General features: G+C 47.1%; 1 protein-coding gene across 3 annotated transcripts in view; it reads left to right on the forward strand.

Annotated features, from left to right (window-relative positions):
* mta2 (metastasis associated 1 family, member 2) overlaps positions 1-17,120 on the forward strand; it is a 106,761-nt gene that overhangs the window by 31,886 nt on the left and 57,755 nt on the right. For 2 of the 3 annotated variants that reach the window (XM_072245941.1, XM_072245939.1), the window contains exon 3: positions 1,447-1,543. In XM_072245941.1, coding sequence (XP_072102042.1) covers positions 1,447-1,543 — 97 coding nt within the window. The remainder of the gene's footprint in view (positions 1-1,446; positions 1,544-17,120) is intronic. The other variant, XM_072245940.1, reaches the window with a different exon arrangement.

Below are 17,120 nucleotides of genomic sequence, written 5' to 3' on the forward strand. Positions count from 1 at the left end.
CAGCTGTCGGCATTCCCAGCTGACCTGCTGCCTTGCCCGATTTTGTTTTTCCTGTAGTAAGGAAGGGAAGATTGTTGACTCTCCTGGGAATTAACTTGATCTTATTCCCGCTGCTCCTGCTGCACATCTGTCATTTTAAAAAAAAACGTTCTTCCATTCTAGCTGAAGTGCCACAGTAGTGTAGCAGTTAGTGTGTCGCCACTACAGCTCAGGGTGTCGACATTTGTTCAGTTCTGTGAGTAGTAGGGATCGTGCATGTCCTCTCCGTGAGCGTGTGGTGCTCCCCCCACATCCCAACAACATACTGGTTCGTAGGTTAATTGGACATCGTAAATTATTCTGAGAGTAGGCTGCTTGTTGGGCCAGAAGGGCCTGCTCCATGCTATACATCTAAATAAAATAAAGTTCATGTCTTGAACCCAGACCCTAACCCTCCCACCCTACCACAGATGTTTTGATATGCCAACCAGCATCTGTCTTTTCCTGGGTGGCATTGGTGCATTGAGTGAATAATTTTAGGAGCATGTTGATGAGCCATGATAAGACCTAGGACCAGAATTAGGCCATTCAGCCTATGACGCCATCCATCACCCGCAACCCTGTTCTCCTGCCTTCTTCCCATAACCTTCCAGACCCTAACTAATCAAAAACCTATCAACCTTCCCTTTAACTATACCCAGTGTCTTGGCCTCAACGACACTGTGATGACGAATTTCACAGATTCACCACCCACTGGCAAGAAATTACTCCTCATGGAGTTCTTGCGGGACAGCACAGATTAGAACTTTTGTGTTGAAGTGACGTACTTTCCTGTTCAGACCACATTAACTCCTTTCAGAATCACGTGGCACTAGGGTGCCACGGTAGCATAACAGTTGGTGCAACATTATTACAGCTCAGAGTTCGATGCTGTTGTCCTCTGTAAGGAGTCTGTATGTTCTCCCCATCAATCATGAGGTTGTCCCCCGCGTGCTCCAGTTTCCTCCTACAGGCCAAAGATGTACCGGCTAGGTGAATTGGTCATTGTAAGTTGTCCCATGGTTAGACTCGGGTTAAACTGGTGAGTTTCTGGGTGGCGTGGCTTGAAGGGCTGGAGGGGCCTATTCTGCACTCTATCTCCAAATAATTCTGCAGCTACTGGAGATCCAAAATAACACACACAGAATGCTGGAAGAACTCGGCAGGTAAGGCAGCATCTATGGAGAGGAACAAACACTTGACATTTTGGGCCAGACGAGACCCTGCTTCAGGGCTCCTTCCCTGCCATCTGAGAGACTCGGACGGTACAAAAGATGCCCTATGCCCTTCTGGTAACATGTTACCCACTCACGCCAAGTGTCACCCTGGAAAGGGACACGAGTCCACAACCTTCCAACCTGGGAGTTGATCAAATTGAGCGTCTGAATTGGTTGCAGAGTGTGATTTATTTATTTATTTTGTTTTAAGCAGACCGGCAGTGGGAACGTAGAAGCCAAGGTTGTGTGCCTGTACCGGAGACGGGACATCTCCAGCAGCCTCAATGGACTGGCGGACAACCACGCACGTGAGTAGCTTGTGGTTCTATCCAGGCCAGCAGTAGTTTGGGAAGAATGGGGTGTACAGGTCCTGCAAAAATAGTGTTGTAAGGAAACTCAAGGAGCATCTCAGCTACAGACAACATTTTATTTTTAGCAGAGTTCCACCCAGCACTAGTGACTTGTCTGATGCTGTAGTGTCTCTCAGCTAATACTATACAAAAGGATTTATTTAAGCCCGTGGGGATTTTCCAGCTGATGTTTGCTTTTAACCTGAAATATATTACGATGAATAATGCCTTCTGCAAATGCTTGTACAGTGTGACCAGGAGCATTCCCCCTGCAATCTCACTTACCACCTCTTCATGTCCTGCATCTTGGATGGGGTGTGTTAAATCAGATGATTCAGAAACGGGTTATCACTGATTTACACTCAGTGACCACTTTAATAGGTCCAGAAATGGAACCCGGTGTGGTCTTCTGCTGCTGTAGCCCATCCACTCCCAGGTTCTATATGTTGTGCATTCAGAGATGCTCTTCTGCACACCACTGTTGTAACGTGCAGTTATTTGAGTTACTGTCACCTTCCTGTCAGCTTGACCCAGTCTGGCGATTCTCCTCTGACCTCTCCCATTAACAAAGTGTTTTCACCCACAGAACTGCCTCTCACTGGATGGTTTTTTGTTTCTCGCACCATTCTCTGCAAATCCCAGGAGATCAGCAGTTTCTGAGATACTCAGTCCACCCTGTCTGGCACCAACAGTCATTCCACAGTCAAAGTCACTGAGGTCACATTTCTTCCCCATTCTGATATTTGGTCTGAACAAGAACTGAACCTCTGGGCCATGTCTGCATGCTTTTGTACATTGAGTTGGTGCCACATGATTGGCTGATTAGATATTCGCATTGACATGTAGGTGTACCTAATAATGTGGCCACTGAGTGTATGTCGTGAAGTTTGTCGTTTTGAGGCAGCAGTACAGTGGAATACATAAAATTTCTAGTGTGAGGTGTTTCACTTCAGAAGGATAAATCAGGGTTGCAAAAAGAGCGTCTGACGTATCGGCTGTCATAAATCAAAATACTGAGTACAGGAATTTGGATGTTATTTTGAAATTCTATAAAACGATGGTGAGGCCAAATTTGGAGTAACGTGTGCAGTTTTGGTCACCTATTTAAAGAAAAGATATCAACAACATTGAAAGAGTTCGGAGAAAATTTACAAGGATGTTGCTGGTCTTGAGGACCTGAGTTATCGGGAAAGGTTGAATAGGTGAGGACTTTGTTCCCTGGAGCGTAGGAGAATGGGGGAAGATTTGATAGAGGTATACAAAAAGATGAGGGGTATAGATAGGGTAAATGCAAGCAGGCTTTTTGCACTGAGGTTAGGTGAGGCTAGAATTAAAGGATATAGGCTTAGAGAGAAAGGTGAAATATTTAATGGGAACCTGAGGGCTATCATCTTCGGTCAGAGAATGGTGCAAGGGTGGATCAAACTTCCAACAGAAGTGGTGGATGCAAGTTCAGTTGCATTGTTTAAGTAAATATACTTTCCTCTAGCCACCTCAACATTATGCTCCCTCATATTAAGTTATTTTTACCCTGGGTCCCTCTGCCCCTCCACACTGCTACCATTTCAAATTCTTTCACAAAAGGTTTCTGATCAGCTCAAGGGTGGCAGAGCTTTTTTTGCCATTTTTTTTCCCGGTTCTTGGACCTGTGCTCTAGGCTCCTAATGCAACCTTGAGGAACTGCAACTCTGAGTACATTGAAACTTTGAGACTTCATCTAACTTTGTTCTACTTAATATTGCCATGCTGGCTTCCACTCTCCATACTCGTGCTTCTTTCTATTGCTTTCTTTGCTCTTTCTCGTTGGCGGTTAGTGCAACACTTTACAGCATCAGCAATTGGGGTTCATTCCCACTGCCATCTGTAAAGAGTTTATACATTCTCCCCATGACTGTGTGGGTTTCCTCTGGGTGCTCCGGTTTCCTCTCGCGTTCCAAAGAAATAAAGTACCGTGCCTATGACTTTTGCGCAGTACTGTAGTAATTTTATGTATTGCACTGCCAAAAAAACACAAATTCGTGATGTGAGTGATGATAAACCTGATTCTGATGGGGGTCTCTATTGTGGACTGAGGGGGGGAAGGGGGCAGTGAGAGGGGAATCATGGTTGGGGGAAAAAGGGGAGAGAGAGAGAGCAGGAAGCCACCAGAGAGACATTCTGTAAAGATCAATAAACCAATTGTTTGGAATCAAATGACCTTGCCTGGCGTCTCAAGGCTGGGTGTGTCTGCAGCCGTGTCACCTCACACCCACCCCAGCACTCCTGCTCTGACACCTGTCCCCCACCCCTCCTGAAGCACTCCATCCTCACCATTCACAGCATCGTTTGCTTCTGCCAGATTTACAAACTGGCTCTCCGAGCTGTACACGAGGAAATCTGCAGATGCTGGAAATTCAAACAACACACAAAATGCTGGTGGAACGCAGCAGGCCAGGCAGCATCTATAGGAAGAGGTACAGGCGACGTTTCGGACCCTTCATCTCGGCCTGAATCGTTGCCTGTACCTCTAACTATAGATGCTACCTGGCCTGCTGCATTCCACCAGCATTTTGAGTGTGTTTCTCCAAGCTATATGTGTGTGACTAAGACTTTTGCAGGAGGGGGCACGGTAACTGAGTGGCTAGCATAATGCTTTACAGTGCAAGCGATTTGAGTTCAATTCCTGCGCTGTTTGAAAGGAGTTTCTACGTTGGCTTCATGACTGTTTGGGTTTCCTCCGCATGCTCTGGTTTCCTTCCACATTCCAAAGACATATGGGTTAGGGTTAGTGGGTTGTGGGCAGGCTTTGTTGGTGCCAGAAGTGTGGCGACATTGGCGGCCTGTCTCCAGTACAATCTCTGGCTGTGTTGGTCATTGAGTGGAGGTGTTGATCAACCTTGCTGCTTGGGGAAAGTAACTGTTTTTGAGTCTAGTGGTCTTAGAGTGGATGCTATATAGCTTCCTCCCTGATGGGAGTGGGACAGACTGTCCATGAGTAGGGTGGTTGGGGTCCTTCATGATGTTTACTGGCCCTTTTCTGGCACATTTCTGTATTGTAATCCGATTGATAGACTTCAGTTGATAAGGAATATTTGACAATGTAGAGGTTGGGTGGGTATGCACAGATTTATATGGATGACCTTTCCCTGTTCCTGTTTAACAGGTTTTTACTGATGAGGTTTTACGGATCAACAGGGGCAGGTAGACTGCTGCCTAACAAGACTTGGGGCTCAGTGTTGCCTACTTTTCCTTAGGGCTGGGTTACTATATATTTCAAAGCTACATTTAATGTCAGAGAAATGTATACAATGTACAGCTGTCCCTCGCTTTTCAAACGTTCACTTTACGAAACCTCACTGCTACGAAAGACCTACATTAGTTGCCTGTTTTCGCTAACAGAAGGTGTTTTCACTGTTACGAGAAAAGCAGTGCGCGCCCCGAGCAGCCAAGCTCCTCCCCCGGAACTGAATTCTAGCCGGCATTGCTTAAACACATGCCTGTGAGCAGCCGTTAGCAAGATGAGTTCTAAGGTATTGGAAAAGCCTAAAAGAGCTCGTAGGGGTATTACACTTAGCATAAAACGAGACATAATTAAGCATTTCGATCGTGGTGAACGAAGTAAGGACAAAGTGAGTTTGGCTTGTGGAAGTTAATGAAGATGATGTTGAAGGGGTTTTGGTATCCCATAACCAAGAACTGATAGATGAAGAGCTGATGCAATTGGAAGAGGAAAGGATAACAATCAAAACCGAATGCAGTAGCGAACAGACTGAAAGTGAAGTCGTCCAGGAACTGAACATGAAGCAACTGCGTGAGGTTTTCACTGCAATGATTGCAGAAAAGTACGACTTTAATTTTGAAAGGGTACGTAGGTTTAGGGCATATTTACAGGATGGTTTGAGTGCTTACACAGCAGACGACGAACCTTGACCTTTGCCATGGAGGCAGGCAGACATAGGAGAAGATGACCTTCCTGCCCTGATGGAAACAGACGACAATGAGATGACATCCCAGTGTCCCACCACCCCAACCCCTGGGCTGCGGACCAATACATTGCTGCGGAGAATGCAGCGGTACCCAGCACATCTTTAGGAAAGACGAAATAAACAAGCTAATTAATTGGGTGCCGTCTGGCACATAAATGTCAGCCCAGATCAGAAGTGATTGCCGATTGCATCGCCTCTGATCTGGGCCGACATTTACGTGCCAGGCAGCACCTAATTAATTAGCTTGTTTGTTTCGGCATTTTTTTTTAAAGATGTGCTGGGTGCGTCCCGGCTACCACTGCATTCTCTGCGTATCGGTATTGGTCGGCAGCCTGGAGGTTAGGGGCCACTGCATCACCCCAACCTCCAACAACTCAGTCTAACACACCATCATCAATGTGCTCGGCGCTGTCTTCCCAATTCTGGTAAGTGATACTACACTGTACATACATTATTTTTACTTTATATTGGCTCTGTATTTTTATGTGTTATTTGGTGTGATTTGGCAGCTTCATAGCTTAAAGGTTACTGGAGAGAGTGTTTCTGCTGAGAGCGCTTGCGCTATGTTTTTGCCGAGAGCGCTTGCGTGAGATTTTCGCTACGGAGAACAGTGCGGCAATGATTGTGGAAAAGTATTTCTACTTTATATAGGCTGTGTATTTATCATATCATTCCTGCTTTTACTATATGTTACTGTTATTTTAGGTTTTATGTGTTATTTGGCATGATTTGGTAGGTTATTTTTGGGTCTGCAAACGCTCACAAATTTTCCCATATAAATAAATGGTAATTGCTTCTTCGCTTTACGACATTCCGGCTTACGAACTGTTTCATAGAAGCGCTGTACCTTCGGATGGCAGGGAAAACCTGTACATCCTGAAACTCTTTTTCTTTACCAACATCCACAAAAAATGAGGAGTGCCCCAGAGAATGAATGACAGTTAAATGTTAGAACCCCAAGTCCCCCTAGCTGCCCCCACCCATGCATAAGTAGCAGCAAAGCAATGAACACCCCCCCCCCCAGGCAAAAAAGCACCGGCACACTACCACCCACCCCCCACCCCAAGCACTCAAGCGCGCAGCAATGAAGACACAGACTTGCAGTACCCCAAAGACTACTCGTTCACCCGGTAATTCAACATACCACAGACTGTCTCTGTCTCTGTCTGTCTGTCTCTCTCTCTCTCCCTCTCTCTCTCCCTCTCCCTCTCCCTCTCCCTCTCCCTCTCCCTCTCCCTCTCCCTCTCCCTCTCCCTCTCCCTCTCCCTCTCCCTCTCCCTCTCCCTCTCCCTCTCCCTCTCCCTCTCCCTCTCCCTCTCCCTCTCCCTCTCCCTCTCCCTCTCCCTCTCCCTCTCCCTCTCCCTCTCCCTCTCCCTCTCCCTCTCCCTCTCCCTCTCCCTCTCCCTCTCCCTCTCCCTCTCCCTCTCCCTCTCCCCCCTCTCCCCCCTCTCCCCCCTCTCCCCCCTCTCCCCCCTCTCCCCCCTCTCCCCCCTCTCCCCCCTCTCCCCCCTCTCCCCCCTCTCCCCCCTCTCCCCCCTCTCCCCCCTCTCCCCCCTCTCCCCCCTCTCCCCCCTCTCCCCCCTCTTCCCTCTCTTCTCTCTCTCCCCCCCCCAATAAGGGAGAAGGAGCTGTCCCTGTTTCACAGCAAGAAGGGAGACATAACCAACAACTCGCTGATTTACGATGTTAAAAGTCTGTTGCGTCGCTTCTTCCAAGCTCTGCGTCCAAAGAACTCTGGTCTCTGGGCACGCAGCCAGCTTGCTGCTTTCGTTCTTCCATCTCCCACCACATGCCAGTTTCCTGTGGTGGCATTGACCTCAAGTCTGCCTGTCTCCAGAGCCACAAAATCCCAGAACCCTGAAGGATCACTTGTCTTCTAGGCTGCGTCCTTGGCATATCGAATAGCAGTCAGTCGTGAGACCCCGAGAGCAGGTCCCATTCTAGCAAAGAACCAAAGTCAGCGTGTAGCTCCAGGTCAGGGTCTTCAAAAGAAGGGGAAAAATATTAAAGATAGAAATTGAGCTATTCCTGAAGATTCAAGCAAAGGTGTTGCTGTCGGCGCCATTGTCTTCACGTGTACTTTGCTCTCTAGTAACATTGACTGGGATGTCATATCTTGCCACTTTCAGCTGAGGTGGATCTGTGTTCCCTTTTTAACACTGTAGTTTAATGAACAGGCATTATAACTCTAGGACAGCAGAGTAGTATGGTGGTTAACACAATGCATTACAACACTAACGATCACTGATCAAGGTCCAATTCCCACCTCAAAGGAGTTTGACCCTTTGGGTTTCCAAAGACGTGCAGGTTAGGGTTAGTGAGTTGTCGCCACTGGAAGTGTGGCAACACGAGTGGGCTGTGCCCCAGCACATCCTCGGCCTGGGTAGGTTGTGGAAGCAAATGACACAAATCACTGGCTAAGTTCAAGTTCATTGTCATTTATACACATGTATACAACTAAATGAAACCACTTTCCTCTGGGGCCAAGGTGCAAAACACACATTTTGATGTGTCTGTGACAAATAAAGCTAATCTAATTTCTCTCAATCCAGTTGTTGTACGCTGAAGAGACTTTGCAGATTTTACCTCATCTACATTTTGCGGGTCTTAGAAGTTCCAGTGCATTGTTTTCTCATCTGTATCAGTGTAATCTCTGTGCGGGGAGCCTGCAACATTTGTAAAAGTGGTGCAACAGATATAACCAAGATATTCTGGAAACCCAGAGTAACACACAAAATGCAGGAGGAACTCAGCAGGTCAGACAGCATCTATGGAGGGGAACAAATAGTTAACGTTTCGGGTTGAGACACTTCATCAAAACTGGAAAGAAAGAGGGCAGAAGTCAGAATAATAAGGTGGGTGGAGGGGACAGAGTAAAACCTGACGGGTGGAAAAGGAAAGGTGTTGGATAAGAATTCTTTGCCACAAGGCCAAATCATCGAGTATACTTAAGCCAGAGGTTGATAGATTCTTGATTGGTCAGGACATGAGATTGGGACTGAGAGAAATGGATCAGCCATGATGAAATGGCAGAGCAAACTCAATGGGCCAAATGGCCTAATTCTGCTCCTATATATTAAAGTCAAAAAAGGAGTCTGATCAGAAAGGAGAGTGAACCATGGGAGAAAGGAAAGGAGGAGGGAGTCGAGGGGTGGTGATAGGCAGGTGAGGTTGGGGGGCCAGAGTGAGGGATGGAAAAATTAAGCCGGTATTTGAATTAATTACCGGAAGTTTGAGAAATGGATGTTCAATTTCGATCAATGAAATAGTTGTTCTATAAGGTCATTTCATTCAGATTACATTGTTTCTTCCCGTTGTGATTTGTTGGAAGTGAACTTCATTCCCTCAGTTGCCAGAGTTATCCATGGGCTTGCATTCTTGTCAACGAGCTTCTATTTTTTTACCTTTCAAACTCTCCCTCAACCAAAGGATCTGTCCCCACGTACACTTGGCGGTGTGACTGAATTTTCTGCTGGTCGTCATTCTTGGGAGGTCAGGCAAGGAAGGAAGTGTAGATGTAGGTTTGTGTGTCTTGTACCTGTGCCTTGATATTTGGTTAAAGTGTGAGTAGGTGCCGGTGGGTGTATACACATGCAATTCAAAGCCGTGAACAGGAATGCAGTTTGCAAACATCTTGGACCTCCACGACTTCCATCGAGGCAGTATGATACATTTGTGCATTGACCACTCTCCTTTTAAAGGCACATTAGCTTAGCGGTTAACAGGACACTGTTACCTGATCAGGGTGTCGTAGTTCGGAGTTCAATTCCAGTGTTCTCTGTAAGCAAGTTTGTATGTGCACGTGGCTTTTCTCCGGGTGCTTCAGTTTCCTCCCACAAACCAAAGACATACCAGTCAGTAGGTTAATTGGCCATTGTAAATTCTCCTTTGAGTAGGCTAGGGTTAAATGGGTGGGTTGCTGGAAGGGCCCATTTTGCGTTGTTATCACTAAATTAAAAATAAATAAAGTCTCGATGCAAGGTCTCGGCCCAAAACTTCGACTGTTTACTCTTTTCCATAGATGCTGCCTGGCCTGCTGAGTTCCTCCAGCATTTTCTGTGTGTTGCTTTGGATTTCCAGCATCTGCAGAGTTTCTCATATTTGGGGAAAAAATAAAGTATTTGGGTTTTGATTCCTGCAAATGTCTTTAAGGAGTTTGTATGTTCTCCCCATGATCACGTGGGATTCCACCAGTTGCTCCAGTTTCTATTCCAAAGACGATGGGGTTAGTGAAGGTTAAGCATGCTGTGTTGGTACTGGAAGCATGACGACACTTGCGAGCTGACCCCAGCACATCCTCGGATTGTTAGTTATTAATGCAAGCAATACATTTCACTACATTTTTCACTGTACATGTGACAAATAAAGCTAGTCTTTAAGAGAAACGTGTTCTACTCAAGGTTCTGGAGAATGGTGTAGCAGTTATTGAAAGGCCTGGTGGTTACTGCCCCTCCTATTTTCTTGTTTTCTTCCACTTAAAAATGATCCCAACCAAGAACAATGGCATTATGAAAAGATAAAAGGTTAGCTTTATCTGTTACATGTACATTGAAACATCGAAACAGGTTATGAAATGCGTCATTTGTATCATATCAGCGAGGATTGTGCTGGGTAGCCCAAAAGTGTCACCAGGCTTCCAGAGCCAACATCACATGCCCACAACTCACTAGTCCAAATGTGCAAAGAAACCCACAAGGTCATGGGGAGAACGTACAAACTCTGCGGTGGGAATTGAACCTAGGTTGTTGGCACTGTAATAGCATAAACGCTAACTGCTATGCTACCGTGTAGTGCTGCACTGCATTGTTGTGGTTGTTTCAGAAGCAGGTGAAGGGCCTGAAGGCATTGTTGAGGATCCCTACCACCCATCCCACAATCTCTGATCTACTACCCTCAGGAAGGAGGTACAGGAGTATCAGGACTGGGAGTGTCAGACTGGGTAACGGCTTCCTCCCTCAGGCTGAGACTGTTGAGTACCCTGCCACCACCGAGGTCTTATCACTAGGTCAGCAAACTACACATACACACACACACACACACACACACACACACACACACACACACACACACGCACGCACACGCGCACACCCACGTACACACACATAAAAACAAATACACACACGTGCGCGCACACGCACATACGCTCTTGGGATTATCATCAGTTCATTGGAAATAGATTTGATTAATTTTTTTCTTTTCAAAGTTGCACAACGGGGCCAATGTTTCTCCTGAATATCTGTCACTCACTACCGTTCACCACAGTTTTTCTACTGGCTGTAATAACTGTACGTGGTTGGAAACGTTAAACAGGTCAGAGAGAAACACCATCAGTGGTTCAGGCCAAAGGTGACACAAGAGACTGCAGACGCTGGGATCTGAAGCTTGTAAAACATGCAGCCTGGGGGAGCTCAGTGGATCTGGGCGAGAACGTGATTGGAAAGCAGTAGAAATCCCATTGAAAATTGGTGGGGGGTGGCTTATTCATAGCTGAACTGCCTTGAAGAGCAACAGAAAATACTGGAGGAACTCAACAGGTCAGACAGCACCTATGGAGGGGAATAAACAGTAGACGTTATGAGCCAAGACCCTTCACGGAGAGTGGAAAGGAAGGGTCCAGAAGCTAGTAAAAGAAGGTAGGGGGAGGAGGGGAGAGCAGGTGGATGATGGGAGGGGATGCCACCGTTAGGGAGCAGTTACAGGAGCCTGTTAACACACACTCAGTGTTTTAGGAACAGCTTTTTCCTCTCTGCTATTAGATTTCTGAACAGTCTATGAAGACTACTCACTATTTCTTTTTGCACTACTTTATGTATTGCACTGTACCTTTGCTGCAAACCAGCATATTTTGCAACACATGCTTAGTGACAACTTCATTAGTTACTTGCTGTACTTGATAAAGTTTATCCGCTGAGTTTATGTTCATGGTCTTGTACTGCTGTAGCCCGTCCACAGATACCCTTCTGCACGCCACTGTTGTAACTTGTGGTATTTGAGTTACTGTTGACTTCCTGTCAGCTTCAAAGTTCAAATTTATTATTAAAGTATGTATACCTGATACATACTTTGGACATTCATCTTCCAATGTGTAAATTAGGGCAAGTAGTTAGTAAATAATGCTGGGATCATGAGCTGCAGAGTCCCTAAAGTGAGTCCACAGTTGTGGAGTCTATGAAGTGTTGAGGTGAGTGATGGCTGCAGGGCAACAACTTCTCCCGAACCTGGTGACGTGGGACCCAAGACTCCTGCACCTCCTGCACAACAGTAGCAGAATTAAGAGAAGGAGATGGGTCAAACACAGGCAGACAGCCCTGAACCCTAGTCGGTTTTATGCTCTCCGGCTTTAATGTAGCGTCAGCTCCTAGCGGAAGCCGTGCCTGCAATCTTGAGATTCACGTTCGCCGAATCCTTCAAGAGATCGTAAAATTACTAGTTCGTTTAGATTGTTCAAAAGCACATTTTTTTTAAAGGAAAATTATAGGCTGCATATTGCAGTGATCGTAGTTCAGAAGTGTATCTGATACTTTAGTCAGCTCCTGCAGAACTTCGCTCTCTGTTGTCAGTGCCATCTTGAATCAATCTGGCCATTCTCCTGACCTCTCTCATTAACAAGGTGTTTTCACCCACAGAACTGCCACTCACTGAATGTTTTTTGTTTATTGCACCAGTCTCCGTAAACCTCAGAGACTGTATAATAGTCCCAGGAGATCAGCATCTTGAGATACTCAAAACACTCCCGTTAGGTATCAACAATTATTCCATGGTCAAAGTCACTTAATTCAGATTTCTTCCACATATTTCTTTCCATTCTAATGTTTGGTCTGAACAACAACTGAACCCCAACAAGTAGAAGGAATACTTCACCTGCGAATCTGCTGGGGTCTCAAAGCGACCTCCTCTACCTTGGTGAGACCCATTGTAAATACCATACACCACAAGTGAGACTTCCTGATGGCCAAACATTTTAATTCCAATTCCTGTTCTGAAGTATCGGCCCTCTCCTATCAGATTACCTTTCCTCCAGCCTTTGACCTTTCCCACCCACTTGGCTTCACTTATGACCTTCCAGCTGGTCTTTTTCCCCACCACCCCCCAAACTTTTTATTCTTGCATCTTCCCACCTCCCCTCTTCATTCCCAATCCTGATGAAGGGTCTCGGCCTGAAATGTTGACTGTTTACTCATTTCCATAGATGGTCTGACCTGCTGAGTTCCTCCAGCATTTTGTGGTGTGTTGCATTGAATTGAACCTCTTGACCATTTCTGCATGCTTTTATGCATTGAGTTGGAGATTGATGAATCTCAAAGTTGTACATGATTTACACAGTTATGAGATAAATATACTTTGAACATGATTGGCTGATTAGATCAACACACATCAAAGTTGCTGGTGAACGCAGCAGGCCAGGCAGCATCTGTAGGAAGAGGTACAGTCGACGTTTCAGGCCGAGACCCTTCGTCAGGACTAACTGAAGGAAGAGTGAGTAAGGGATTTGAAAGTTGGAGGGGGAGATCCAAAATGATAGGAGAAGACAGGAGGGGGAGGGATGGAGCCAAGAGCTGGACAGGTGATTGGCAAAAGGGGATACGAGAGGATCATGGGACAGGAGGTCCGGGAAGAAAGATGGTGGGGGGGGGGACCCAGAGGATGGGCAAGAGGTATATTCAGAGGGACAGAGGGAGAAAAAGGAGAGTGAGAGAAAGAATGTGTGCATAAAAATAAGTAACAGATAGGGTACGAGGGGGAGGTGGGGCCTAGTGGAAGTTAGAGAAGTCGATGTTCATGCCATCAGGTTGGAGGCTACCCAGACGGAATATAAGGTGTTGTTCCTCCAACCTGAGTGTGGCTTCATCTTTACAGTAGAGGAGGCCGTGGATAGACATGTCAGAATGGGAATGGGATGTGGAATTAAAATGTGTGGCCACTGGGAGATCCTGCTTTCTCTGGCGGACAGCATAGATGTTCAGCAAAGTGGTCTCCCAGTCTGCGTCGGGTCTCACCAATATATAAAAGGCCACATCGGGAGCACCGGACACAGTATATCACCCCAGTCGACTCACAGGTGAAGTGTTGCCTCACCTGGAAGGACTGTTTGGGGCCCTGAATGGTGGTAAGGGAGGAAGTGTAAGGGCATGTGTAGCACTTGTTCCATTTACACGGATAAGTGCCAGGAGGGAGATCAGTGGGGAGGGATGGGGGGGACAAATGGACAAGGGAATTGTGTAGGGAGCAATCCCTGCGGAATGCAGGGGGGGGGGGGAGGGAAAGATGTGCTTAGTGGTGGGATCCCGTTGGAGGTGGCGGAAGTTACGGAGAATAATATGTTGGACCCGGAGGCTGGTGGGGTGGTAGGTGAGGACCAGGGGAACCCTATTCCTAGTGGGGTGGCGGGAGGATGGAGTGAGAGCAGATGTACGTGAAATGGGGGAGATGTGTTTAAGAGCAGAGTTGATAGTGGAGGAAGGGAAGCCCCTTTCTTTAAAAAAGGAAGACATCTCCCTCGTCCTAGAATGAAAAGTCTCATCCTGAGAGCAGATGCGGCGGAGACGGAGGAATTGCGAGAAGGGGATGGCGTTTTTGCAAGAGACAGGGTGAGAAGAGGAATAGTCAAGATAGCTGTGAGAGTCAGTAGGCTTATAGTAGACATCAGTGGATAAGCTGTCTCCAGAGACTGAGACAGATAGATCTAGAAAGGGGAGGGAGGTGTCGGAAATGGACCAGGTAAACTTGAGGGCAGGGTGAAAGTTGGAGGCAAAGTTAATAAAGTCAATGAGTTCTGCATGCGTGCAGGAAGCAGCGCCAATGCAGTCGTCGATGTAGCGAAGGAAAAGTGGGGGACAGATATCAGAATAGGCACGGAACATAGATTGTTCCACAAAGCCAACAAAAAGGCAGGCATAGCTTGGACCCATACGGGTGCCCATAGCTACACCTTTAGTTTGGAGGAAGTGGGAGGAGCCAAAGGAGAAATTATTAAGAGTAAGGACTAATTCCGCTAGACGGAGCAGAGTGGTGGTAGAGGGGAACTGATTAGGTCTGGAATCCAAAAAGAAGCGTAGAGCTTTGAGACCTTCCTGATGGGGGATGGAAGTATATAAGGACTGGACATCCATGGTGAAAATAAAGCGATGAGGGCCAGGGAACTTAAAATCATCGAAAAGTTTAAGAGCGTGAGAAGTGTCACGAACATAGGTCGGAAGGGATTGAACAAGGGGTGATAAAACAGTGTCAAGGTATGTAGAAATGAGTTCGGTGGGGCAGGAGCAAGCTGAGACAATAGGTCAGCCAGGACAGGCAGGTTTGTGGATCTTGGGTAGGAGGTAGAAACGGGAAGTGCGGGGTGTGGGAACTATAAGGTTGGTAGCAGTGGATGGGAGATCCTCTGAGCGGATAAAGTCGGTGATGGTGTGGGAGACAATGGCCTGGTGCTCCTTAGTGGGGTCACGATCGAGGGGTAAATAAGAGGAGGTATCCATGAGTTGTCGCTGTGCCTCGGCAAGGTAGAGGTCAGTACGCCAGACTGCAACAGCACCCCCCTTATTGGCAGGTTTAATAATAAGGTTAGGATTAGTGCGGAGGGAGTAGAGAGCAGAGCGTTCGGAAGGAGTGAGGTTGGAATGGGGACAAGGTGCGGTGAAGTCGAGACGGTTGATGTCCCGTCGGCAATTAGCGATAAAGAGATCCAGAGCAGGCAGAAGACCAGAGTGGGGTGTCCATGAAGAAGAGGAGGGTTGAAGACGGGAGAAGGGGTCATCGGTGGGGGTGGAAGAGTCCTTGCCGAAGAAATAGGCTCGGAGACGGAGATGGCGGAAGAAAAGTTCCGCATCGTGGCGAACACGGAACTCGCTGAGGTGTGGGCGAAGGGGGACAAAGGTGAGGCCCTTACTGAGGACCGAGCGTTCTGCCTCCGACAGTTGAAGGTCGGAGGGGATGGTAAAGACCCGGCACGGATGAGAGCTGGGATCAGAGGGGGGAGGGGGGAGGCTGGGGGTGTCAATGGAGAGGGGAGGGTTGGGGTGAGAGGAAGATGGAGCCTCTGAGGACCCAGGAGCTGACGATGTGATCTAAAGGAGATGGGATTGCAGAGTATTGGTGGGGGAAGGGGAGACGGAGTCACAACAGCAGCACATAAAGACCTGGCCTGGAGTTCAAGGCTGGCGTCGCAGTTGGTGGTTGCGCAATCGCTGTGAAGGTGTCCATGGTCGTTGCTGGAGTCCGGGTTTTGAATATGCCCTGAGATGTTGGAGCCGGCGAGATCAGTGGCAGGGGCTGCAATCTGAAGTTCATGCCTGCTAGCGTCGGGGCCGGCAGGCTCTGGAGTCCGTAAATGTAGGATCTTGCGATCTTTGCCTAACATGACAAAGTCAAAAAAACGGCAATTGCAGGCGTGAATCCAACGGAGGATGAAATAACGGGTAGGACCATTACAGACGGCAAAGAAAGTGTCCCGAAGGTGTGGAAGGGTCTGGGATAGGGACACCAAGTACCTCCTCATGGCGGAGAGAGTCGCCTTCAGAGCTTGACGGGAGAAGCGGCGAGAGGCAGAGTCAATAAAATGTGAGTACCTGGGATCCTCAGAAGGTCCAAATTGAGAGGCTTGGAAACGAATCCTAAAGCCAACTGGAGTAAGTTGGCGATGGAGGCACGTTCCAAGAAAGGATATATGGCTATGATAGCGAGTCTGAGTCAAAGTGTGGTCGAAAAGTTGAAGAGCCGAAGAAATTACAGATGGGGAGCAGTGAGAGATGGTTTCACTGAACTCCCGTCGAAGAGAGGATCTAAACAACTTCGGTGTAGGCATCACCGGGAGAGGCTTCGCAGTAGTGAATTTAAATGCAAACAACAGGAATTCTGCAGATGCTGGAAATTCAAGCAACACACATCAAAGTTGCTGGTGAACGCAGCAGGCCAGGCAGCATCTGTAGGAAGAGGTGCAGTCGATGTTTCAGGCCGAGATCCTTCGTCAGGACTAACTGAAGGAAGAGTGAGTAAGGCTGATTAGATATTTGCATTAACGAACAAGTGGGCAAATGTACCTAATAAAGTGGCCACTGAGTGTATGTCAGTGATAATAAACCTGATTTCTGATTTATCAGCTCTGTGACTGTGTAAACAGATGCCCAGGTCCCACTTCAACATCAATACTTTGCTAATGTTATCATTTCAAAAATAAACCTTCCTTCATACACCAAAGTGAATGGCATTGTATTTTTCACATGGTGTTCCACCAGCTACGTTCTCACCCACACACTTGCCTCGTCAGTAATTACCTTCATGCCTTTTTACCTCTCCTCCCTTCTCATTGACTCATCAAAATCTCCAAGAAGAGCAGAGGCTGAAGCACCTCTCCCTGTGGTACACCACTACCAAGATGACCTGTTTATTCCTGCTGTTTGCGTTCTTTCTGTAAAGCACCCCTCAATCAATTTGCCGATACACAATCTCCAAACTCGTGCATTGTTGATGTTTATAATTGTTTTATGATATGGTGTAAAACAAGTTGGGACTTGCTCACCAACTTGTCCTAGAGTTTTCTGTTATGAGAAGCTATCTGCATCGCACAGCATAGCTGC

The sequence above is a fragment of the Mobula birostris genome, chromosome 28 (genome assembly GCF_030028105.1).
Source record: "Mobula birostris isolate sMobBir1 chromosome 28, sMobBir1.hap1, whole genome shotgun sequence".
Taxonomy (NCBI): Eukaryota; Metazoa; Chordata; class Chondrichthyes; order Myliobatiformes; family Myliobatidae; genus Mobula; species Mobula birostris.